The following is a 27282-nucleotide window of genomic DNA, read 5'->3' on the forward strand; positions in this document are numbered from 1 at the left end:
TACATCATGTTCCTGAGGTACCTTTTAAATCAATTTTTTTTTTTTTTTAAATTACACTATACTAGGTGTGCTTTATTTATTTATTAATGGCTGTGTTGGATCTTCGTTTCTGTGCGAGGGCTTTCTCTAGCTGTGGCAAGAGGGGGCCACTCTTCATCACGGTGCGCGGGCCTCTCGCTATCGCGGCCTCTCTTTTTGCGGAGCACAGGCTCCAGACGCGCAGGCTCAGTAATTGTGGCTCACGGGCCCATTTGCTCCGTGGCATGTGGGATCTTCCCAGACCAGGGCTCGAACCCGTGTCCCCTGCATTGGCAGGCAGACTCTCAACCACTGCGCCACCAGGGAAGCCGGCAGGCGGATTCTTAATCGTTGTGCCACCAGGGAAGCTGCCATTGAATTTTTTTTAACTGTCATGTGTGTTATGTGAACTGTTACAGGTTGCAGTTTGCTTCCTTCCCACTAGTCTGAAATGATGTTGAAATCTTTCATGCTTATGAAATAGTAGAGATATTATCAAAGACAATTGTATTTAAACAGAAGTGAAATTTCAGACTGGAATATGACCCTTTATTTGAAAAGTATATATGTGTATATATATTAAAGAACTATGAAAATAGGCATTGTTTGAAAGTACCTTTTATAATAGTTATGTACTCTTTCCTTTGGATTCTTAAGACCAGATAACTCTCTGGCATGGTAAGGCTCTGGTCTTGTTGAAGCTTTACAACAAGTATAAGGAAATCACATTAAAAGTCCTCTTAAAGCTCCATAGTTACATTAGAGAATACATTTTTAACTGGAATTGGAATTTTTTTCCTGAATTTAAATCAGAAAGAAAACATTTTAAGGAAGCAAACCCCTTCCAGAAAGTTAAAGAAATGCCAGGGAGTATGCTGTAGTTAATATGAATTTGGTCGAATTACTACAGCTCAGCTTTTATATTTGTATTTCTGTATATTAATAATTAAATGCTTTAAGAGACTCATGTTCATTATACATTGATTGTGAAATTATGTTCAGTTTGCTATATTTATTGTCAATATAACATTACAGAAAGTTTAGAATAAGAGTAAAGAATAAGTCATAAATTTTCTACCCAAAATAACATTATCACTTTGGTATAATTCCTTTATTTTTTCCAGTGTATACTTTTATATAATTATAATCATTGCTTATTCAATTTTTGTATTTTTGCCCCTCCCTCTTCCCACTTAACATATAAATTTCATCTCATGTAGTCTAAGCTATTGTAGTGGGAGGGATGAAAGGGTGATTTTTAGTTGTTCTAAGCTTTTAATCTTCATTTTTTAAACAAAAGTAATGCAAGATCATTGTAAAAAAACTGAACAGAAATGTATTCCATAAAGAAATGAGTCTTGGGACTTCCCTGGTGGCACAGTGGTTAAGAATCCACCTGCCAATGCAGGGGATATGGGTTTGAGCCCTGGTCTGGAAAGATCCCACATGCTGGGGAGCAACTAAGCCCATGCGCCACAACTACTGAGCCTGTGCTCTAGAGCCCGTGAACTACAACTACTGAGCCCACATGCCACAACTACTGAAGCCCGCGTGCCTAGAGCCTGTGCTCCACAACAAGAGAAGCCACTGCAATGAGAAGCCCACGCACCGCAAGGAAGAGTAGCCCCCGCTTGCCGCAACTAGAGAAAACCGGCATGCAGCAATGAAGACCCAACACAGCCAAAAATAAATTAAAAAAAAAAAAAAAAGAGTCTTTCTTATAATCACCTCTTCCACCAAGATAAAGTTTAATATATGCATTCCTTTAAATTGTTTTTTTAGATATATACTGTTTACTATTATATTAAAAAATAAAAGTAAGATTGCACTATACATTCTATTTTGCTAATAGTGACACTGTCAAGTGACAATACCAATATCTTGGTATTGTCACTTGACAGTGAAACTTGGACATCTCTCCATGTTAGTATATATAGAATTTACCTCATTCTTTTAATGACTGTATAATACATTATTTGGATGTACTCCAGTTTATTTAACCTACCCTATTGATGGACATTTGGATTGTCTCCAGTTTTTTTCTGTTACTGATAACATGTAAGTTAATACATTCTTGTACATTTATCTTATGTCTGCTTATAGTAACTGTCACTTTAAATGGCTATAAAATATTCCCTTTAGTGGAAATAATACATTTGAGAGAGAAATAAGGTTGAAAAATATTTTTTGGTGAATATTTTTTGACAATACTTCATGTTATTAATTTTGTTTTGCCTTTTATCAGATTCCTCCTTTGACCTTTGTAATGGAAACTATAGAAGAGCCTGCCCTAACCCCAGGAATCTAACTTTCTTTTTCTCTTGATTGCTTTCTTTCCCAGCCTCTGAAATAGACTTCTAACCACTTTATCAGAAGAGGTGAGTTGCCTATTTGACCTAAGTGGTCTTCTTAAAATCAAATAGGAAAATTTATCAAAATAAAGATTATCCTGGAAATTTATTTATCTATCTATTTATTTTATTTATTTATTTTTGGCTGCGTTGGGTCTTCGTTGCTGTGCGTGGGCGTTCTCTAGTTGTGGCAAATGGGGGCTACTCTTCGTTGAGGTGTGTGGGCTTCTCATTGCGGTGGCTTCTCTTGCTGTGGTGCACGGGCTCTAGGAACACGGGCTTCAGTACTTGCGGCCCGCGGGCTCTAGAGTGCAGGCTCAGTAGTTGTGGCACACGGGCTTAGTTGTTCCGCGGCATGTGGGATCTTCCCGGACCAGGGATCGAACCCGTGTCCCCTGCCTTTTCAGGTGGATTCTTAACCACTGGACCACTAGGGAAGTCCTATACTGGAAATTCATAATCGTCTTAGTACTTTAGCATCTCAGCTTATTTGAATGGATCTAATATCAATCAGTTGATCTTGTGTCAAGCTTCATGTTCCAGCATAAAAAGTTTTAGATACATTTAGTGTACTTAGAAGATCAGAAACTATGTTTTTTATATCCAGATTATGGGAAATAATAATCCTACTCAATTCTGTCCTAGTTAGACCATATATGTAATATTGTGTACATTTTTTTGCTATTGTGTTTTAGAGGAGCTTTGACAGTTTGGAGGGCAATTAAGGCTAAACTTTAAAGAAGATAACCAGGGAGCTCTTGATGCCATGTTTCATGGGAAACTTGAAAGACTTGTGTATATTTGCCCTGGAGAAAACTTGGTAACTGAAAAGTTATCATAAAGAAGAAAACCAGACTTAATTTGTTGTATACTTGCAGCATCCAGAACTAGGATTAAGGTTGGGCTGGGGAAGAGAGAGGAAAGGGAACTCATTTTTATTGAATGCTTACTGTGTGTTATGCACCCTGCCTTTTGCTTCATTTATGCATTTTTATCCTTTAATTCTTTAGTGTGTTGTCATTAATTCTCATTATAACTCAGTGAGATACAGTTAATATTTACCTCTATTTTATAAATGAGGGGAGAAGTTAAGTAACATGCCCAAGATGATGCAGCTACTTAGCTGGAATCAGAATTTTTTAAACTTGTCTTGTTTAATTTATTTTGGTCACATACGTATGTTTTAAATAATATGTAACAGTGTTATTTTAGAAAAATTTTTTTTTTCTGCTCTCATTTCATGAAATTTTATCTGTCTTTACATGCTTTTTCAATCTCAGTATCTTTGCCATCACTAGATCTTTTCTGAATTATCTAGCACGGTTTGCCATGGTATATCATCTGCTCTTCCCTCTAAGCTCTTTTATTTTTTTATTCTAGCAAATTTTTTTTTTTAGTAGATCTTGAGATTTTTAACTTAATTGTGATGCTATTTATTTATTTATGGCTACGTTGGGTCTTCATTGCTGTGCGTGGGCTTTCTCTAGTTGTCGCAAGTGGGGGCTACTCTTCGTTGCAGTGCACGGGCTTGTCATTGCTGTGGCTTCTCTTATTGCGGAGCATGGGCTCTAGGCGTGCGGGCTTCAGTAGTTGTGGCACGAGGGCTTCAGTAGTTGTGGCAGGTGGGCTCCAGTAGTTGTGGCTCACGGGCTTTAGAGCGCAGGCTCAATAGTTGTGGTGCATGGGCTTTGTTGCTCCGTGGCATGTGGGATCTTCCTGGACCAGGGATCGAACCTGTGTCCTCTGCATTGGCAGGTGGATTCTTAACCACTGTGCCACCAGGGAAGTCCTCTAAGCTGTTTCAGAAAGAGTATTTTTTGAATATGTATATGCTACTTATTAGAAATTTTATTCCAAGCAACAAGTACTCATTCACACAACATAAGACCATTTGGTTTTTTCATTTCTGTCGTTGGTGTTTGTGAGCTCTATGCTGTATTCATTTGCTGGATTCTTTTCTTTAAATTAATTAATTAATTAATTTTTTTGCTGCATTGGGTCTTCGTTGCTGCATGCGGGCTTTCTCTAGTTGTGGTGAGCGGGAGCTACAATTCGTTGCTGTGTGCGGGCTTCTCATTGCAGTGGCTTCTCTTATTGAGGAGCACGGGCTCTAGGTGTGTGGGCTTCAGTAGCTGTGGCACATGGGCTCAGTAGTTGTGGCTCACGGGCTCTAGAGCGCAGGCTCAGTAGTTGTGGCACACGGGCTTAGTTGCTCCGTGGCATGTGGGATCTTCCCGGACCAGGGCTCGAACCCGTGTCCCCTGCATTGGTCGGCGAATTCTTAACCACTGCGCCACCAGGGAAGCCCTGGATTCTTTTTTTTTTAACCTCTTTATTGGAGTTATAATTGCTTTACAGTGGTGTGTTAGTTTCTGCTTTATAACAAAGTGAATCAGCTATACATATACATATATCCCCATATCTCTTCCCTCTTGCGTCTCCCTCCCTCCCACCCTCCCTATCCCACCCCTGTAAGTGGTCACAAAGCCCCAAGCTGATCTCCCTGTGCTATGTGGCTGCTTCCCACTAGCTATCAGTTTTACATTTGGTAGTGTATATATGTCCATGCCACTCTCTTACTTTGTCCCATCTTACCCTTCCCCCTCCCCGTGTCCTCAAGTCCATTCTCTAGTAGGTCTGCGTCTTTATTCCTGTCCTGCCCCTAGGTTTTTCATGACCATTGTTTTTTTTTTTTAGATTCCATATATATGTGTTAGCATATGGTATTTGATTTTCTCTTTCTGACTTACTTCACTCTGTATGACAGACTCTAGGTCCATCCACCTCACTACAAATAACTCAATTTCGTTTCTTTTTATGGCTGAGTAATATTCCATTGTATATATGTGCCCCATCTTCTTTATCCATTCATCTGTCGATGGACACTTAGGTTGCTTCCATGTCCTGGCTATTGTAAATAGAGCTGCAATGAACATTGTGGTACATGACTCTTTTTGAATTATGGTTTTCTCAGGGTATATGCCCAGTAGTGGGATTGCTGGGTCGTATGGTAGTTCTATTTTTAGTTTTTTAAGGAACCTCCATACCGTTCTCCATATTGGCTGTATCAATTTACATTCCCACCAACAGTGTAAGAGGGTTCCCTTTTCTCCACACCCTCTCCAGCCTTTATTGTCTGTAGATGTTTTGATGATGGCCATTCTGACCGGTGTGAGATGATATCTCATTGTAGTTTTGATTTGCATTTCTCTAATGATTAATGATGTTGAGCATTCTTTCATGTGTCTGTTGGCAATTTGTATATCTTCTGTGGAGAAATGTCTATTTAGGTCTTCTGCCCATTTTTGGATTGGGCTGTTTGTTTTTTTGTTATTGAGCTGCATGAGCTGCTTGTAAATCTTGGAGATTAATCCTTTGTCAGTTGCTTCATTTGCAAATATTTTCTCCCATTCTGAGGGTTGTCTTTTGGTCTTGTTTATGGTTTCCTTTGCTGTGCAAAAGCCTTTAAGTGTCATTAGGTCCCATTTGTTTATTTTTATTTTTATTTTTATTTCCATTTCTCTAGGAGCTGGGTCAAAAAGGATCTTGCTGTGATTTATGTCATAGAGTGTTCTGCCTATGTTTTCCTCTAAGAGTTTGATAGTGTCTGGCCTTACATTTAGGTCTTTAATCCATTTTGAGTTTATTTTTGTGTATGGTGTTAGGGAGTGTTCTAATTTCATTCTTTTACATGTAGCTGTCCAGTTTTCCCAGCACCACTTATTGAAGAGGCTGTCTTTTCTCCACTGTATATGCTTGCCTCCTTTATCAAAGATAAGGCGACCATATGTGCATGGGTTTATCTCTGGGCTTTCTATCTTGTTCCATTGATCTATGTTTCTGTTTTTGTGCCAGTACCAAACTGTCTTGATTACTGTAGCTTTGTAGTATAGTCTGAAGTCAGGGAGCCTGATTCCTCCAGCTCCATTTTTCTTTCTCAAGATTGCTTTGGCTATTCAGGGTCTTTTGTGTTTCCATACAAATTGTGAAATTTTTTGTTCTAGTTCTGTGAAAAATGCCAGTGGTAGTTTGACAGGGATTGCATTGAATCTGCAGATTGCTTTGGGTAGTATAGTCATTTTCACAATGTTGATTCTTCCAATCCAAGAACCTGGTATATATCTCCATCTATTTGTATCATCTTTAATTTCTTTCATCAATGTCTTATAATTTTCTGCATACAGGTCTTTTGTCTCCTTAGGTAGGTTTATTCCTAGATATTTTATTCTTTTTGTTGCAATGGTAAACGGAGTGTTTTCTTAATTTCACTTTCAGATTTTTCATCATTAGTGTATAGGAATGCAAGAGATTTCTGTGCATTAATTTTGTATCCTGCTACTTTATCAAATTCATTGATTAGCTCTAGTAGTTTTCTGGTAGCATACTTAGGATTCTCTATGTATAGTATCATGTCATCTGCAAACTGTGACAGCTTTACTTCTTCTTTTCCGATTTGGATTCCTTTTATTTCTTTTTCTTCTCTGATTGCTGTGGCTAACACTTTTAAAACTATGTTGAATAATAGTGGTGAGAGTGGGCAACCTTGTCTTGTTCCTGATCTTAGTGGAAATGGTTTCAGTTTTTCAGGATTCTTTTTTTTAATTGACAAAAAGTTTATCATCTTTTGTTTCTGAAGCCTTTTTTGTTATTATTATGAGAAAAATGTAACAAACACCCATTTACCCATATAACAATTGTATATAACAATTAACATTTTGTAAAATTTACTACATCTTTTTTTTCTGATATATTTTAACACAAGTACAGACGTGATATTTCACTTCTATTTCTGTGTGCATCTCCAAAAGTAAGTCTTATACAATCTTAATATCATTTTCACACTTAAATTAATAGAACTTTCTATTATCAGCTAATAGTAGTCCTTATTAAAATTTCCCCAGCTCTCTTTTATAACTAGTTTGTTCAAATCAAGATCCAATAAAGTTATCATTTTTGTATTTAGTTGTTAAAATTCTTAATTCTCCTTCAGAGTCAGAATTTGAATATAGTACTGTGCTTTCTCTATGCTTTCCTTTCCTTGGAAAGAAGAAGCTTTGTAACGATCAGATCTTTTCAATAATAGAACAGGCATGGAGGAATTAGTGAGCTCTTTGTTAGTGGTGTTGTTTCAGTAGTCTGAGTTAACTCTGGCCTCTGTAGTGTCCAATCCAGTGGACACTTTTCTTCATATTATTTGACGGATTTATGACATCTGATATGTTTGTCGTTCCCACCTTCTTTTTTAAAATAAATTTATTTATTTATTATTGGCTGCATTTGGTCTTAATTGCTGTGTGCAGGCTTTTCTCTAGTTGTGGCGAGTGGGGGGCTACTCTTTGTTGTGGTGCATGGGCTTCCAACTGTGGTGGCTTCCCTTGTTGCGGAGCACGGGCTCTAGGCACACGGGCTTCAGTAGCCGTGGCTTGCGGGCTCTAGAGTGCAGGCTCAGTAGTTGTGGCTCACGGGCTTAGCTACTCCGCGGCATGTGGGATCTTCCCGGACCAGGGCTTGAACCCGTGTCCCCTGCATTGGCAGGTGGATCCTTAACCACTGCACCACCAGGGAAGCCCTGTCGTTCCCACCTTTGACCTGTGTGACTTACTTCCTCTTGGTTTTATTCTTACCTCTGTTGTTTCTTTTTGTCTTTTATATGTTGATATTCCCTTGGCCTCTTTTTTTTTTTTTTTAAATAAATAAATAATTTGGCTGCGTTGCATCTTCGTTGCTGCATGCAGGCTTTCTCTAGTTGCGGCACGTGGGCCCTAGGGAGCACAGGCTTTAGTAGTTGTGGCACATGGGCTCAGTAGTTTAGGCGCGTGGGCTCTAGGGCTCGCAGGCTTCAGTACTTGTGGCACGTGGGCTCAGTAGTTGTGGCTCACGGACTCTAGAGCACAGGCTCAGTAGTCGTGGCGCATGAGCTTAATTACTCCGCGGTGTGTGGGATCTTCCTGGACCAGGGATCGAACCTGTGTCCCCTGCATTGGCAGGTCGATTCTTAACCACTGCACCACCAGGGAAGTCTGCATGTATCTTTCTGAATTAGAGTTTTGTCTGCATATATGCCAAGGAGTGGGATTGCTGGATCATATGGCAACTCTATTTTTAGTTTTTAAAGGAACCTACATACTGTTTTCCATAGTGGCTGCACCAATTTACATTCCCATCAACAGTGTAGGAGGGTTCCCTTTTATCCACACCCTCTTCATCACTTTTTATTTGTAGACTTTTTAATCATGGCCATTCTGACCAGTGTTTTGCATTTCTCTAATAATTAACAGCGTTGAGCACCTTTTCATTTGCCCATTGGCCATCTGTATGTCTTCTTTGGAGAAATGTCTATTTAAGTCTTCTGCCCATTTTTTGATTGGGTTGTTTTTTTTGTTATTGAGTTGTATGAGCTGTTTGTATATTTTGGAAATTAAGCCCTCATTGGTCGCATCGTGTGCAGATATTTTCTCTCAATCTGTAGGTTGTCTTTTCATTTTGTTTATGGTTTCCTTTTGCTGTGCAAAAGCTTGTAAGTTTGATTAAGTCCCATTTGTTTATTTTCGCTTTTATTTCTATTGCCTTGGGAGACTGACCTAAGAAAATAGTGGTACAATTCATGTCAGAGAATGTTTTGCCTATGTTCTCTTCTAGGAGTTTTATGGTGTCATGGCTTATATTTAAGTCTTTAAACCATTTTGAGTTTATTTTTGTGTATGGTGTGAGAGAGTGTTCTGACTTCACTGATTTCTATACAGCTGTCCAGCTTTTCCTAACATCACTTGCTGAAGAGACTGTCTTTTCTCCATTGTATATTCTTGCCTCCTTTGTCGAAGATTAATTGACTGTAGGTGTGTGGGTTTATTTCTGGGATTTCTATTCTGTTCCATTAATCATATGTCTGTTTTTGTGCCAATACCACACTGTTTTGATTACTGTAGCTTTGTACTATTGTCTGAAGTCTGGGAGGGTTATGCCTCCTGCTTTGGTTTTTTTCCCTCAGGATTGCTTTGGCAATTCTGGGTCTTTTATGCTTCCATATAAATTTTAGGATTATTTGTTCTAGTTATGTGAAAAATGTCATGGGTAATGATAGGGATCACATTAAATCTGTAGATTGCTTTGGGTTTTTCCTCACCTTTTAAAATTTTTTTATTTATTCTTTTTACTTTTCAATTTTTTTCGCTGCACCACGAGGCTTGTGGATCTTAGTTCCCCAACCAGGGATTGATCCTGGGCCACGGCAGTGAAAGCCCCGAGTCCTAACCACTGCACTGCCAGGGAATTCCCATTTTGTTCACCTTTTTAAAGTCACTTCTTTGGGACTTCCCTGGTGGTCCAGCAGTTAAGACTCTGTGCTCCCAATGCAGGGGGCCTGGTTTCGATCCCTGGTCAGGGAACTAGATCCTGCATGCTGCAACTAAGCTGCAACTAAAAAAAATAGATCCCACATGCTGCAACTAAGACCTGGCACAGCCAAATAAATAAATAAATAAATATTAAAAAAAGAAAACAAACTTGTAATGCCCTGTTCCTAGTGGGAACCCAATTAACATTTGATTTTTTAACAGAGGGGATTCTGGAATTGGCCAAAAGATTAGACTAGTTAACCTCTAAATGCCTTTTCAACTTTCAACCTAAGTTTCTGTTTTATGTTATGACCTAGGGCCTGGTGGATTGTAGTTACAGCAGCATATGATATGCGTATCCAAAAGAGATAATAACAGTTTTAAGAACTGGCTTTTGATCTGTCTGGCACTAATATATGCCATTGTGTATACTCATGGCTAATTAAATAGGGGATGCCAGTTTTTATGTTAGATTGCTTTTGGTTTGAATGGAAACTGCAACTCATTATTTCACAACAGGATGGCAAGTTCAGCAGTGTTGCTTTTATTTTTAATTAGGCAGTCATCCTGAAATGTGTCTGTATTTGCTATGTTGGTCCATAGGAAGGACAGCAGCTGAGCAGACTGTGATGTAGATTTGCCATGTGGTTGGTCATGATATACAGCTAATGTACTTATCAGTATTCCTGTTCAGGAAAATGGCCAGTTTTCTGGGCTACATGTTACCCGTAATGAATCCTTGTTTTATTTTGAATTAGAAAGGGGATTTTTATGATGATAGAAAGAAAACGAAGTATGATTAGGATATTAGGATATTATGTTTGCATTCTTTTTCTACTCTTTATACCCAGGGTATAAAAGTCCACTGAATTCTCAGAAATCCTTTTTACTCACTTGTGGGACTTCATTACCAACTCTGTACACACATGATTCCATATTTGGATGGATGTTGAAGATTATGGTTGCTGGCTGACACTTTGCCATATCCTGTTACCTGTTGGTTAATAGCTGTTCAGTGCGTTACAGGATTTTATTTGCATCTACGTTGTTGTGAAGTTTCATCTGCTTCATTCCTGTGGAATGAAAGTGTAAGAAACAACTAATACTGTACATTAGAATGGAAAAGAAGGGCTGATTGGGGGTTGGCATATCTTTCCTGTCAGCTTGGCATCCATTCTTTAAATAGTCTGTTTAAACCAATGCTAATTTATTTATTTATTTAGTTTTTGGCTGCATTGGGTCTTTGTTGCTGTGAGCGGGCCTTCTCTAGTTGCGGCGAGTGGGGGCTACTCTTCGTTGCAGTGTGTGGGCTTCTCATTGCGGTGGCTTCTCTTGTTGCGGAGCACGGGCTGTAGGCGTGCGGGCTTCAGTAGTTGCAGCACGCGGGCTCTGTAGTTGTGGCTCGCGGGCTCTAGAGTGCAGGCTCAGTAGTTGTGGCACACAGGCTTAGTTGCGGCATGTGGGATCTTCCTGGACCAGGGCTTGAACCCGTGTCCCCTGCATTGGCGGATGGATTCTTAGCCACTGTGCCACCAGGGAAGCCCAATGCTAATTTTTTGATCTATAGAATGTGATGAAGAGACTAAAGGCTTTTGCTTCAGAGGCTGGTGGAGCTATCATCTGTATGCTCTTTAGTCTCTGTTGTTAAATTAGGGAGGAGAATAGTAGTAGCTTTGTACCTAGCTAGTAAGCTGTAATTTTTCACAGAAATTTAGCTGTTTTTCTGGAGGAGACATGTCATAGTGGGAAGTATTTGGATTTGGAACTCTTGATTTGAATCCAGAGTCTGTCACTAGTTGTTTGAATTTGTTTGAGTTTAATCTCTCAGTGTTCTAATTTCTTTCTCTTTAAATTGGAGATGATAACACCTACCTTGCAGAGTTGTCATTAAGGTTATCAAAAACGCAAAAACATTTGGTAGAGTGCATGGCCTATGGTAAATGGTGGCTGCAGTTGTTATTATTTCCAGAAGCATTTCAGATGGGCATATGGTCTACTTGGGAGTCCTAAAGAAGTTTCTTGATTCTCTGGAAAATGATTTGTGGAATTCCTACTTTGAAAAGATAAAATATATAATATTGGTTATAGGATATTTAGTTCACTGACTTTTTTATTGATAGCTTTTCAAATTTCTCCAATCAAAGCTTTTAATTGTACTTTCTTTGGGAAAAATAAATCAATCCCAGTGTAAGTGAAAATTAGCCTTTGAAAAGACAAACCTTCCTATGCAGAAAAGAAAGGAAAAAAGTTTTGAACTTTCCAGTTTATAAATATTGAAATTGAGAACACAATTACCAAAAAATTATTTGTGTCCTTGTAAGCAACATAATTTTGGCATTTTTGAAAGACTGCTGAAGGCTGTTTCCTGGTTTAAGAACAAAACTGATTAAGCTTTTCTGACACAGTGCTTCTTAACGGGGGCACTATTGGCATTTAGGGCAAGACAGTTCTTTGTTGTGCAGGACTGTTCTGTGCATTGTAGGACATTTAGCTTCCCTGGCCCCTGCCCACTAAAATGCCAATAGTGCCCACCCCACACCCCCACCATTGTGACAATAGCTCCTCCCTGACAAGAACCTCCTTCCGCCTAAATCTTCACATGACCCTAATTGAGAACCACTGGGACTCTCGCTGGGATATTTTTAGGGAAGCAGCTCACAGTATCATCAGTTTCCATTTAGGAATTCCAAGTTTTTACAAGCTTAAAATTCTTGATCAACAATGTGTAGTCTCTTGAATCAAATAGCCTCTTTACAGCGAGAGTAATTGTAGTTGTTTTTTTGTTCCACCCAAAATGTATACTTTAAAGGGCACTATTTGTATCAAAAGGTAATATTCCATAAGTGAGACCAAGAGAGGTAATCCAGAGTCTGAAAACAGCATAAAATCTCACAAGTTTCAAAGAATGTATTGTCTGATTTTAAAATTAGTTATTTTCAGATTTAAAAAAATAGGGTATGGTTTTAGAGTCTGTTCTTACACACCTTTGCTGCCTCTTATGGCTAATTAAAATTTATCAGATTAAATTGAAAGCTATTTGTAACTTGGTTGGTTTCATTTAAAATGTGGTCATTCAGTATGCTGGCCAAGGGAGCAGAAGGCATGGTTTGGAAGTTTTCCCATGCTCAGCACTTTTCCAAAATGGATTAATAAAGTTCTTACTCCCATAAGGGGACTGTACTTTTTATCCCTAAACTGTCTAGTAATTAGTATTTCATTAGCATATAATAGGGGCTCTACAACTAAATATCAGTGTTTGTCATGAGTGCTTTTATATTTTAAGTTTGTGGACTTGAATAAGTAAGGTTATCCAAAAATTCTCCCAATGCTTTTGAGTTTTTAGGCTAAGATATAAATATTCCTTGGACCAAAAACTATAGTCGAACTATTGCAGAATAGAAGTTTGAGAATCTTGAGACTTGGCTTGCACAGTGGGATGCTATTTATTTGCCAAATTGTTTTCAGTTTTTTTGGGCTGAGCATACTGCATGGCTGTTGTATTGGCAATAGACTTAAAAAAAAAGAAAACAACTGTTAGAATTCTTTTTTTATTAGGAAAATTAAATATAGAAAAGAGTACAATATAATACCACCCAGAATTAACAAATATTAATTAGTGAAAAAAATAACAAAATTAGCAAACATACCATTTTGTGTTTGTTATAGGTTTGTTTTTTAATAAAAGGAAACAAAACATTATTGTTATAGTTGAAGTCCCCTTTATTTCCCTTCCTTATCTCATTTTTCTTCTTTCCCACCAAGGCAACTACTACAATGAATTTAGTGGCTGGCTTTCTAGTTCATGCTTTTATCTTTTTTTATTTCTGGCTGCGCCTTGCGGCATGTGGGATCTTAGTTCCCTGATGAGGGATCCAACCCGAGCCCCCTGCATTGGAAGCACGGAGTCTTTTTTTTTAATGTTTTATTTTATTTATTTATTTTTGGATGATTGGGTCTTCGTTGCTGCCCGTGGGCTTTCTCTAGTTGCGGTGAGCGGGGGCTACTCTTGGTTGTGGTGCACGGGCTTCTCGTTGCAGTGGCTTCTCTTGTTGCGGAGCACGGGCTCTAGGCACGCGGGCTTCGGTAGTTGTGGCACGCGGGCTCTAGAGCGCAGGCTCAGTAGTTGTGGCTCACGGGCTTAGTTGCTCTGCGGCATGTGGGATCTTCCCAGACCAGGGCTTGAACCCGTGTCCCCTGCATTGGCAGGCGGATTCTTAACCACTGCGCCACCAGGGAAGCCCCAGAAGCACGGAGTCTTAACCACTGCACCGCCAGGGAAGTCCCCCTAGATCATGCTTTTAGACATTTACTATAAATATATATCTTTATATAATAATCATAATAAGCAACAGGACTTGAATGCTTACTATTTGCCAGGCACTGTTCATTTAATCAATACCCTATGGTGATTGTAAGGATTAAATGTGTTAATACATATAAAATGTTATAATGTAGGTACTAATTTATTTCCATTTTATAGATGGGGAACTGGAGATGCAGAGAGGTTCTGAAATAACTTGACCAGGTTCACATAGCTGCAAGTTACAGAGGAAGGATTTGAATCCAGATTTGTTCTGGAGGCTATACCTTTAATCAGTATGCTGTCCTGCCTCTCTGTATGTTATTGTATATGTTTAAAAAATACATTTTTTTATTAAAATGGTATCATCCTGTAGGATGGTCCTACAGTTTTTTTGGTAACTTCTTAAAAATTGCTTTGAATTCAGTTTAAAAAAAAATTATTTATTTATTTAGGGCTGCATTGGGTCTTAGTTGCGGCACTCGGGATCTTTCGTTGTGGCTCACAGGCTTCTCCCTAGTTGTGGCACACGGGCTCAGTAGCTGTGGCTCGCAGGCTCTAGAGCGCAGCAGGCTCAGTAGTTGTGGCGCACGGGCTTAGTTGCCCTGCGGCATGTGGGATCTTCCCGGACCAGGGCTCGAACCCGTGTCCCCTGCTTTGGCAGGCGGATTCTTAACTGCTGTGCCACCAGGGAAGCCCCACATCATCTTTTTTTAAAAATTTTTATTGGAGTATAATTGATTTACAGTGTTGTGTTAGTTTCTGCTGTACAATAAAGTGAATCAGTTATACATATATATATATCCACTCTTTTTTTAGATTCTTTTCCCATATAGGTCATTACAGAGTATTGAGTAGAGCTCCCTGTGCTATACAGTAGGTCCTTATTAGTTATGTTTTATATATAGTAGTGTGCCTATGTTAATCCAAATCTCCCAATTTATCCCTCTCCCTCTTTACCCCCTGGTAACCATAAGGTTGTTTTCTACATCTGTGACTCTATTTCTGTTTTGTAGATAAGTTCATTTGTACCTTTTTTTAGATTCCACATTATACCACATTGTCTTTATCCATTCATCTGTTGATGGACACTTAGGCTGCTTCCATGTCTTGGCTGTTGTAAATAGTGCTGCAATGAACATTGGGGTGTATGTATCCTTTTTTTTTTTCTTTTTCAAATTTTATTGAAATGTAGTTGATTTACAATGTCATGTTAGTTTCAGGTATACAGCACAGTGATTCAGTTATACGTATACACACACACATATATATATATATATATATATATGTATATATTCTTTTTCAGATTCTTTTCCCTTATAGGTTATTAAAAAATATTGAGTATAGTTCCTTGTGCTATACAGTAGGTCCTTGTTTGTTATCTATTTTATATGTAGCAGTGTGTATCTGTTAATGCCAAGCTCCTAATTTATCCCTCCCCCCTTCCCCTTTGGTAACCATAAGTTTGTTTTCTATGTCTGTGGGTCTATTTCTGTTTTGTAAATAAGTTCATTTGTATCTCTCTCTTTTTTCTTTTTAGATTCCACATATAAGTGATGTCATATGATATTTGTCTTTGTCTGGCTTACTTCACTTAGTATGGTAATCTCTGGGTCCATCCATGTTACTGCAAATGGCATTATTTCATTCTTTTTTTATGGCTGAGTAATATTCCATTGTATATATGTACCACATCTTCTTTATCCATTCCTCTGTCAGTGGACATTTAGGTTGCTTCCATGTCCTGGCTATTGTAAATAGTGCTGCAGTGAACGTTGGGATGCATGTATCTTTTCGAATTATAGTTTTCTCTGGATATATGCCCAGGAGTGGGATTGCAGGGTCATGTGGTAGTTCTATTTTTAGTTTTTTAAGGAAACTCCATACTGTTCTCCATAGTGGTTCTACCAATTTACATTCCCCCCAACAGTGTAGGAGGGTTTTCTTTTCTCCTCAACTTCTCCAGCATTTATTGTTTGTAGACTTTTTAATGATGGCCATTCTGATTGGCGTGAGGTGATACCTCACTGTAGTTTTGATTTGTATTTCTCTAATAATTAGCGATATTGAGCATCTTTTCATGCGCCTGTTGGCCGTCTGTATGTTTTCTTTGGAGAAATGTCTGTTTAGGTCTTCTGCCCACTTTTTGATTGGGTTGTTTGCTTTTTTGATATTGAGTTGCATGAGCTGTTTGTATATTTTGGAGATTAATCCCTTGGTTTGGTTGCTTTATTTTACAAATATTTTTGTACACTAAGTTGGTTGCTTTATTTTACATTTTCTCCCATTCTGTATTTTTCTAAAGTTTCTTTTTCTTTTCCATCTCTGTCCAAATTGTAATTGGCCTGGCCTTCCTCTGCACTCAAGTCCTGATCCTCTTTTATATGCACATGACTAGCTTAACTCCTTACAACTCTCATAGTGGAAAAACACTGAACTAAGTAATAATGAAATGGAAAAAGCTTGAGCTTTGGTGCTGGGTGGACCTTTGTTCCAGTTCTGGTTCTACCAGCTCTGTTTCCTTAGACAAGTTACTTAACCTCCTGAGCCTACATTTGTTTTTCTGTAAAATGGGGACCATACCTGCCTTGGTGGTATGTTTTGAGGATTAAATGAGAAAGTGCCTGTGAAATTCTTGGTGTTTTTTTTAAAAAGCTATTAATATTCCCCTTCCCTGCTGTAGGGGATCTTCAACTCTTAGTGTACATAAGAATCACTGGGAAACTTGGTAAAATTTCCAGGCCTTACTCCAAGAGATTCTGATTTAGTAGGTCAAGGTTGAGACCCAAGAATCTGAGTTTTAAATAAAGTCCTTGGGTAATTTTGAAGCAGATGATCAACAGACACACTTTTAGAAGTGCATTATCCTTGGTTCTAAGTCTAGCTTTGCTAGTAAATACCTTATAGCTATGGGCACATTATTTACGCTTTCTGGTCCTTGTGTTTCCTAAAATATAAAATGAACTTCATGGTGTCTACTGGCTGTAAAATTTTAAAAATGTTGGTCTTATAATGCTAAATTTTTGATCTGGTGATCTGTTGCCACTTTTTGGCAGAGGTTCAATAGAGGTACTTAAATGTTTCATTCTTTTTTTCTTCTTTTTTTTGGCCGTGTCAGGTCTTAGTTGCGGCACGTGGGATCTTTTTTTTGTTGTGGCATGCGGGCTCTTCGTTGCGGCGTGCAGACTTCTCTCTAGTTGTGGCATGCGGGTTCTCTCTCTAGTTGTGGCGCGTGGGCTCCAGCGTGCATGGGCTCTCTACTTTGCAGCATGCGGGCTTTCTTGTTGAAGCCTCAGTACTTGTGGCACGTGGGCTTAGTTGCCCTGTGTCACGTGGGACCTTAGTTCTCCGACCAGGGATTGAACCCGTGTCCCCTGCACTGGAAGGCGAGTTCTTTACCACCGGACCATGAGGAAAGTCGCAAATGTTTCATTCTTTAGGAACTTGGATTATTCTTCCTTCTGTGAAGACTGGTGACACTAGCTAAGCAAAAATAATTTGTTTTAAAGATACAGTGATATCTCATGGAACCTTAAGCCAGGATGCAGTTAGGCCTCAGGAATCAGGGATTAGAGCACATTAGGAAAATCAAGAAGTTCTTGATTGTCTGTGCCTTTTTTTCCTCTGCAAATTTGCCTCAATCCCTTGGCTTTTTCTGCCTTCAAGCCTGCGTGGTAGAAAATCGCCATGGCCAACAGCTCCTGAGATTACATGGTTTCCATTTTAGAAAGCAACCAGACTGAGGCTGGAATATCTTAATTCCAATTCCAAATTGCCCGGAAAGGAAATGTGATTGGTCCATATTGGGTAGAACGATACCAACTTTGGCTACAGCAGGGTCGTATTGTAAGGATAGCCCTGCAAGCCCTGCTGCTAATTCTCCATGATTGGAGGTGATAGAGGTAGTCTGGGTTGGGTATTCATCACATTTATGGAAGTGTTTCACTAATTGTAGAATCACAATGTTGTATTTTGCATAGGACTCTTATAATTGATTCTTTTTTAAAAATCTTTTTCAATACTAATTTTATTTTATTTTTATTAAAAAAATTTTTTTATTTAAAAAATATTTTATTTATTTATTTATTTGGTTGCACTGGGTCTTAGTTTTGGCAGGCGGGCTCCTTAGTTGGGGCTCATGGACTCCTTAGTTGCTGCTCACCGGCTCCTTAGTTGTGGCTTGCTGGCTTCTTAGTTGTGGCATGCACGTGGGATCTAGTTCCCTGACCAGGGATTGAACCTGGGGTCCCTGCATTGGAGCGCGGAGTCTTAACCACTGTGCCATCAGGGAAGTTCCAAAATTTTTATTTTATATTGGAGTATAGTTGATTAACAATGTTGTGTTAGTTTCAGGTGTACAGCAGAGTGATTCATTTATACATATACATATACATGTATCTATTCTTTTTCAAATTCTTTTCCCATTTAGGTGATTACAGATTATTGAGCAGAGTTCCCTGTGCTACACAGTAGGTCCTTATTAGTTATCTGTTTTATATATGGAAGTGTGCATGTGTCAATCCCAGTCTCCCAATTTATCCTCCCCCCATATTCCTGGGAACTATAAGTTTGTTTTCTACATGTGTGACTCTATTTCTGTTTTGTAAGTAAGTTCATTTGTACCATTTTTTTTTAGATTCCACATGTAAGCGATATCATATGATACTTGTCTTTCTCTGTCTGACTTACTTCACTCAGTATGACAATCTCTAGATCCATCCATGTTGCTGCAAATGGAATTATTTTGTTCTTTTTTACGGCTGAGTAATATTCCATTGTATATATGTACCACATCTTCTTTATCCATTCTTCTGTCGGTGGACATTAAGGTTGCTTTCATGTTCAGGCTATTGTAAATAGTGCTGCAATGAACATTGGGGTGCAGGTATTGTTTCAAATTATGGTTTTCTCTGGATACATGCCCAGGAGCAGGATTGCTGGATCATATGGTAGCTCTATTTTTAGTATTTTAAGGAATCTCCATAGTGGGTGTACCAATTTACATTCCCACCAACAGTGTAGGAGGGTTCCCTTTTCTCCACACCCTCTCCAGCATTTATTGTTTGTAGATTTTTTGATGATGGCCATTCTGACTGGTGTGAGGTGATATCTCATTGTAGTTTTGATTTGCGTTTCTCTAATAATTAGCAGTGTTGAGCGTCTTTTCATGTGCCTGTTGGCCATCTGTGTGTCTTCTTTGGAGAAGTATCTATTTAGGTCTTCTGCCCATTTTTTGATTGGGTTGTTTGTTTTTTTGATATTGAACTGCATGATATGTTTGTAAATTTTGGAGATCAGTTGCATCATTTGCAAATATTTTCTCCCATTTTGTGGGTTGTCTTTTTGTTTTGTTTATGGCGTCCTTTGCTATGCAAAAGCTTTTGAGTTTAATTAGGTCCCAGTTGTTTATTTTTGTTTTTATTTCCATTACTCTAGGAGACAGATCGAAAAAGATATTGCGATTTATGTGAAAGAGTGTTCTGCCTGTATTTTCCTCTAACAGTTTTTTTTTTTAAATATTTGTTTGTTTGTTTGTTTAGGCTGTGTCAGGTCTTAGTTGGGGCATGTGGGAACTTTAGTTGCAGCATACGGACTTCTTAGTTGCGGCATGCACGCGGGATCTAGTCTATTCAGGGATATGTCTATTCAGGGATTGAACCTGGGCCCCCTGCATTGGGAGCGTGGAGTCTTACCCACTGGAGCACCAGAGAAGTCCCCCCTCTAAGAGTTTTATAGATGCTGGGAAAACTGGACAACTACATGTAAAAAAAAATTAAATTAGAACATCTTTTTAACACCGTACACAAAAATAAACTTAAAATGGATCAAAGGGACTTCCCTGGTGGTCCAGTGGTAAAGAATCCACTTTACAATGAAGGGGGCGCGGGTTCGATCCCTGGTCAGGGAACTAGGATCCCACATGCTGCGGGACAACTAAGCCCTGCACGCCACAACTACTGAGCTTGTGCCTCAACTAGAGAAGAGAAAACCCACATGCCACAACTAGAGAGAAGCCTGCACGCTGCAATGAAAGAGCCCGCATGCCTCAACTAAGATTCCGCGTGCCACAACTAAGACCTGACACAGCCAAAAATAAATATATAAATCTTTTAAAAAAATGGATTAAAGACCTAAATATAATTGATTCTTGTGGAAAATGTAGATGTAAGGGGAGACAGGCTAAAAGAAAAAGTGGGCTTTTGTTTTTATTCTTAGGTACCAGATGGGATGGAGCCTTCTGTAGTCACTTCTGCTGGACTGGGTTGTTTAATCAAGAGTGGAATTTTAAATTGCTTTTGGATATAGTTTTCTTCTTTTAAAATTATACAATTTTATAGTATAAAATATTTGTCATCCTTGTTTTATATATTTGGACTTAATGACTTTTCAAATGAAGAGAAAATTATATGAGGCTGTGAAGGGCATTGGCAGGAGCACAGGCTTTTGAATCAGACAATCTGGCATGTTAACTTTATCTGTACCATTTGGTGACTGTATGATTGCTTGACCTCTCTGTGAAATGAACATAATAATCCTTATATCATGGATTATTTGAGAATCAAATGACAAGACATATGCATAACTCTTATAGTATGTTTCCTAGATAATAGGTACTGAACGAATAATAGATATATCACCGCTTTTTGAAGGTAAAAACATAAAGTGTTTTTTAGATCTGAAAATCAGGAGCTAGAATATGAAAGAGGAAATATTTTTACACTGATAGTGTACTGTATGCCTGTATTTATTATTCATTAATGGTTTTAATGAAATACCATTTTAATCTCTTATTTAGTGACAAGCCAGAAGAGAAGTAAAACTCAACAGAAATTTACTATGTGTGGAATTCATTCCTAAAAGAAGAAAAAAAGTGATTATTGAGACTATGGATCGGAGCAAACGGAATTCAATTGCAGGATTTCCTCCACGTGTGGAGCGTCTTGAAGATTTTGAAGGAGGTGGTGGAGGGGACGGGAGCATGACCCAGGTGGGAAGAGTTTGGCCCTCTTCATATCGAGCTCTTATAAGTGCCTTTTCCAGACTGACGCGTTTAGATGACTTCACCTGTGAAAAAATAGGGTCTGGCTTCTTCTCTGAAGTGTTCAAGGTGAGTGATGCATCAGTTTTTCTCATATAGTCTTGTTGATGGTCAGTTTCACTGCAGAGTTGACAGTTGTGTTTAATTAAGACGTAGGCTTTGCCTTGTCAGGGTGCTATGGATCTTGAGCAGTGTTACAAACTGTCCTCTTGAGCTATCTATTAACTTGTAAGATATTTTATTTATTTTAATTATAAAAATACTACATGCTGATCAAAAGTTAAAATAATATAGGAGCCTCTTCCACTCCCCCAGAATTCATCATCCCAAATGGAAACTTTGTACCCATTAAAAAATAACTCCCTCCACTACCCTTAGCCCCTGTTATTGTCTGTTCTACCTTCTGTCTCTATGAATATGTCTATTCTAGGTATCTCATATTAATGGAATTATACAATATTTGTCCTTTTATGCCTGGCTTATTTCACTTAGCATAATATCCTCAAGATTCATCCATGTTGAAGCATATATCAGAATTTCATTTCTTTGGAATTCTCTGGCGGTCCAGTGATTAGGACTTGGTGCTGTCACTGCCGGGGCTCTGGTTTGATCCCTGGTCCGGGAACTAAGATCCTGCAAGCCACACGGCAAGGCAAAAAAAAAAAAAAAAAAAGAATTTCATTTCTTTTTATGTCTGAATAATATCCCATTGTATGTATATACCACATTTTCTTTATCCGTTCACCTGCTGATGGGCATTTGGGTTGTTTCCTCCTTTTGATTATTGTAAATAATGCTGCTATGAACACTGATGTACAAGTAACTGAGTCCCTGCTTTCAGTTCTTTTGGGTATTTACCTATAAGTGAAACTGATGGGTCATATAGTAATTCTGTGTTTAGCTTTTTAAAGAAATTGTGGTAAAATACACATAACATAAAATTCACTATCTTAACCATTTTTAAGTGTACAGTTTTAAGTATATTCACATTGTTGTGCAACCAATCTTCAGAACTTTTTCATCTTGCAAAACTGAAACTCTGTACCTACTAAATAATTCTTCCCTTCCCTCTCCCCGCAGCTCCTGGCAACAACCTTTCTACTTTCTGTTTCTATGAGTTTGACTACTCTAGATACCCTATATAAATGAAATCATGTAGTTTTTGTCTTTTTGTGATTACCTTATTTCACTTAGTCTCTGTTTTACTTTTTAAGGAACCACCATAATATTTTCTGTAGAGTTGTACCATTTTACATTCCCACCAGCAACGTACAGTGGTTCTCATTTCTCCATATTCTTACTAACACTTGTTCTTTCTTTCTTTCTTTCTTTCTTTCTTTCTTTCTTTCTTTCTTTCTTTCTTTCTTTCTTTCTTTCTGATATTAGCAGTTCTGGTGGGTATGGAGTGATATCTCATGTGGCTTTTTTTTTTTTTTTAAAGGGAGTGAATTTTTTTTTTAATTAATTAATTTATTTTTGTATTTATTTTTGGCTGTGTTGGGTCTTCGTTTCTGTGCAAGGGCTTTCTCTAGTTGCGGCAAGCGGGGGCTACTCTTCATCGCGGTGCGCGGGCCTCTCACTATCGCGGCCTCTCGTTGCGGAGCACAGGCTCCAGACGTGCAGGCTCAGTAGTTGTGGCTCACGGGCCTAGTTGCTCCGCAGCATGTGGGATCTTCCCAGACCAGGGCTCGAATCCGTGTCCCCTGCATTGGCAGGCAGATTCTCAACCACTGCGCCACCAGGGAAGCCCTCTCGTGTGGCTTTTTTTTTTTTTTTAATTTATTTCTTTTATTTATTTTTATTTTTAGCTGTGTTTGGGTCTTCGTTGCTGCACGCGGGCTTCCTCTAGTTGTGGCAAGTGGGGCTACTCTTCGTTGTGGTGCACAGGCTTCTCATTGCAGTGGCTTCTCTTGTTGTGGAGCACAGGCTCTAGGCGCTCGGGCTTCAGTAGTTGTGGCACACGGGCTCAGTAGTTGTGGCTCACGGGCTCTAGAGCGCAGGCTCAGTAGCTGTGGCTCACGGGCTTAGTTGCTCCGTGGCATGTGGGATCTTCCCAGACCAGGGCTCGAACCTGTGTCCCCTGCATTGGCAGGCAGATTCTTAACCACTGCGCCACCAGGGAGGTCCCTCTCATGTGGCTTTGATTTGCATTTCTCTAATGACTAGTGATGTTGAGTGTCTTTGCATTGGCCTTTTGTGTATCTTCTTTGGAAAAATATTCAAGTCTTTTGTCCATTTTTGAGTTCGATTTTATTTATATGTAAGGGTCATATCCTTTATCAGATATATGATTTGAAAATATTTTCTCCTATTCTGTGGGTTGTCTTTTTACTCTCTTATAGTGTCCTTTGATGCACACACGTTTTTAATTCTGATTACGTCTAGTTTACCTATTTTTTCTTTTGTTGCCTGTGCTTTTGGTGTCATGCCCCAAAATAACTTCCAAATCCAATATCATTATTTTCCCCAGTGATTTCTTCTAAGAGTTTTATAGTTTTAGCTCTTACATTTATGTCTTTGATCCATTTAAGTTAATTTTTGTATGTGGTGAAAAGAAAGGTCTAACTTCATTCATTCAGTGGTGCTGAGTTTTCCCAGCACCATTTGTTGAAAAAAACTGTTCTTTCCCCATTGAATGGTCTTGGCACCCTGTTGAAAATGAATTGATCATATGTGCCAGTGTTGATAACGCTTTTATTTTATTTTATTTTAAAAAATATTTATTTAGGGACTTCCCTGGTGGCACAGTGGTTAAGAATCCGCCTGCCAATGCAGGGGACATGGGTTCGATCCCTGGTCTGGGAAGATCCCACATGCCACAGAGCAACTAAGCTCGTGCGCCACAACTACTGAGCCTGCGCTCTAGAGCCTGCGAGCCACAACTACTGAGCCCATGTGCCACAACTACTGAAGCCCACACACCTAGAGCCCGTGCTCTGCAACAAGAGAAGCCACCGCAATGAAAAGCCTGTGCACCACAACGAAGAGTAGCCCCTGCTCGCCGCAACCAGAGAAAAGCCCACGCACACAATGAAGACCCAATGCAGCCAAAAATAAAATAAATAAAAAATAAAATAAATAAATTTATTAAAAAAAAAAAGTCATTGCCATACCCAAGGTCATCTAGGTTTTCTTCTGTGTTATCTTCTAGGAGTTTTACAGTTTTGCATTTTATATTTAGGTCTGTGATCCATTTTGAGTTAATTTTTATGAAGGTGTAAAGTCTATGTCTAGATTCATTTTTTTGCATGTGAATCTCTAGTTCTTCCAGCCCCATTTCCTGAAAAGACTATTTTTGCTCCGTTTTATTGCCTTTGCTTCTTTGTCAAAGATCAATTGACTGTATTTATGTGGATTTCTAGGCTCTCTATTCTACTCCATTCATCTGTTTGTTTATTCTTTCATCAATACAACAAAGTCTTGATTACTGTAGCTTTATAATATGTATTGAGGTCAAGTATTTGTTCTTCTTTAACACTGAGTTGGCTATTCTGGGTTTTTTGCCTCTCTATATACACTTTAGAATCAGTTTGTTGATATATACAAGATAACTTGCTGGGATTTTGGGATTGCATTGAGTCTATAGATTAAATGGGGAAAAACTGACATTTTGACAATATTGAGTCTTATCCATGAACATGGAATACCTCTCCATGTATGTAGTTCTTCTTTGTTATCTTTCATCAGAGTTTTGTAGTTTTCTTCATACAGATCTTGTACATATTTTGTTAGATTTACACCTAAATATTTTATTTTGGAGGTTGCTAATGTAAATAGTAATTTGTAATTTTAAATTCTACTTATTCATTGCTGGTATATAGGAGTGTAATTGGGCTTTTTTGTACTAACCTTGTATCTTGCAATCTTACTATAATTGCTTATTAGTTTCAGGAGGTTTTTAAAAAACTAATTAATTAATTAATTTATTTGGCTGCCTCAGGTCTTAGTTGTGGCATGTGGGATCTTCGTTGTGGCATGTGGAATCTTTCATTGCAGCACACAGGCTTCTCTCTAGTTGTGGTGCTCAGGCTCCAGAGAACACAGGCTCAGTAGTTGTGGTGCACGGGCTTAGGTGTCCCACAGCATGTGGAATCTTAGTTCCCTGACCAGGGATCGAACCTGTGTCCCCTGCATTGGAAGGTGGATTCTTAACCACTGGACCACAGGGAAGTCCCTATGTGCTCTCATCATTTCTAGTGTAATTTGGTTTGATTTCCTTTTTTTTTTTTAAACATCTTTATTGGAGTATAATTGCTTTGCAATGGTATGTTATTTTCTGCTTTATAACAAAGTGAATCAGCTATACATATACGTATATCCCCATATCTCCTCCCTCTTGTGTCTCCCTCCCACCTGATTTCCTTTTTAATCTAAGAATTATATAAAACGAGATTTTAAAATTTCCACACAGTAAGTTTTCTTTTGGTAATTGTTTGATATTTAATTTCTAATTTTAGTGCATCATGATCAGAGAAAATGGCTTATATGAAGTCTGGCTTTGGAGTATAATTTAGATTTTGTTTTGGTGTAATGCATGATCAGATTTTTTTGAATGCTGCAAATGTGTTTGAAACAAATATGAATTTCTATTTGTTTGCATAAAGTTCTATATACCTCTGTTAGAGTAAGCTTTTGTATTGTGTTATTCAGATGTTATATGGCCTTCTTTATTTTAGTCTAATCTATTTCTTTGAAAAAGTTCTATTAATAGTTCCTAATGTGTTTATAGATTTCTCCTTGTGTTTCTCTCAGCATGTTATTTATTTACAGGCCATTTTGTGAATTAGATATTAATAGAAATTCATGATTATTATTGGATTGTATGCTATAGATGGATTGTATATTTTATAAATGCTAGTTTTTTATTTTTATCCCACCTTATGCTTTTAGCTTTGATTTCTACTTTATCTGATATCAATATTGTGTACCTTCTTCCTCACTGTATGCATTTGTCTGTTGTTTTGGTTATTATTTCCCAGTATGTCTTTTTCCATCTCTATTTTTATTCTGTCTGTGATAGTACATTTTTTTTTTTTAAAAACAATTTAAATTTATTTATTTATTTATTTATGGCTGTGTTGGGTCTTCGTTTCTGTGCGAGGGCTTTCTCTAGTTGCGGCAAGCGGGGGCCACTCTTCATCGCGGTGCGCGGGCCTCTCACTATCGTGGCCTCTCTTGTTGCGGAGCACAGGCTCCAGATGCGCAGACTCAGTAGTTGCGGCTCACGGGCCTAGTTACTCCGTGGCATATGGGATCTTCCCAGACCAGGGCTCGAACCCGTGTCCCCTGCATTAGCAGGCAGATTCTCAACCACTGCGCCACCAGGGAAGCCCTGATAGTACATTTTTTTTTTTTTTCCGATAGTACATTTTTAATGTGTGTCCTGTGAAACAGTTTTATATTTAGTTTTTTTGATCCAAAATTAAATTTGCCCATAAAGAGATAGATTATAATCTGTTTACATTTATTGTGATTGCTTCTGTCTTTATACTGAGTAAACTCTTAAATGGTAATTTAATGAGTATAGAATTTAGGACAGTAGTTATTTTCCTCAGCACTTTGAAATTACTCTTCCCCTTTTTCTTCTTCTTTTTGTAGTTCACCTCTATTGTTGCTGATAAGTTAATTCTTAGTCTGGTTGTTACCCTTTTTATTTTTCATTTATTTATGTATTTTTTTTAAAGACTATGGTTTCTTTTTTCTTTGTTTTTTTTTTGGCTGCAGTGGGTCTTCATTACTGCACACGGACTTTCTCTAGTTGCGGCGAGTGGGGCCTACTCTTCGTTGTGGTGCGTGGGCTTCTCATTGCAGTGGCTTCTCTTGTTGCAGAGCATGGGCACTAGGCACACAGGCCTCAGTAGTCATGGCACATGGGCTCAGTAGTTGTGGCTCACGGGCTGTAGAGCACAGGCTCAGTAGTTATGGCACATGGGCTTAGTTGCTCCATGGCATGTGGGATCTTCCTGGACCAGGGATCGAACCCATGTCCCCTGCATTGGCAGGTGGATTTTTTTTTTTTTTAATAGCTACTTTATTTATTTATTTATTTTTGGCTGTGTTGGGTCTTCGTTTCGTGTGAGGGCTTTCTCTAGTTGCGGCAAGCGGGGGCCACTCTTCATTGTGGTGCGGGGGCCACTCTTCATCGCGGTGCGCGGGCCTCTCACTATCGCGGCCCCTCCCGTTGCGGGGCACAGACTCCAGACGCGCAGGCTCAGCAGTTGTGGCTCACGGGCCCAGTTG

General features: G+C 38.7%; 1 protein-coding gene across 3 annotated transcripts in view; it reads left to right on the top strand.

The window, feature by feature from the left end:
• TESK2 (testis associated actin remodelling kinase 2) overlaps positions 1-27282 on the top strand; it is a 131116-nt gene that overhangs the window by 8019 nt on the left and 95815 nt on the right. For 2 of the 3 annotated variants that reach the window (XM_061184301.1, XM_061184303.1), the window contains exons 2-3: positions 2360-2396; positions 20800-21111. In XM_061184301.1, the coding sequence (XP_061040284.1) occupies positions 20890-21111 (222 nt within the window). In that variant the 5' untranslated portion in view covers positions 2360-2396; positions 20800-20889. The remainder of the gene's footprint in view (positions 1-2359; positions 2397-20799; positions 21112-27282) is intronic. The other variant, XM_061184302.1, reaches the window with a different exon arrangement.

The sequence above is a fragment of the Eubalaena glacialis genome, chromosome 3 (genome assembly GCF_028564815.1).
Source record: "Eubalaena glacialis isolate mEubGla1 chromosome 3, mEubGla1.1.hap2.+ XY, whole genome shotgun sequence".
In the NCBI taxonomy this organism is placed as follows: domain Eukaryota; kingdom Metazoa; phylum Chordata; class Mammalia; order Artiodactyla; family Balaenidae; genus Eubalaena; species Eubalaena glacialis.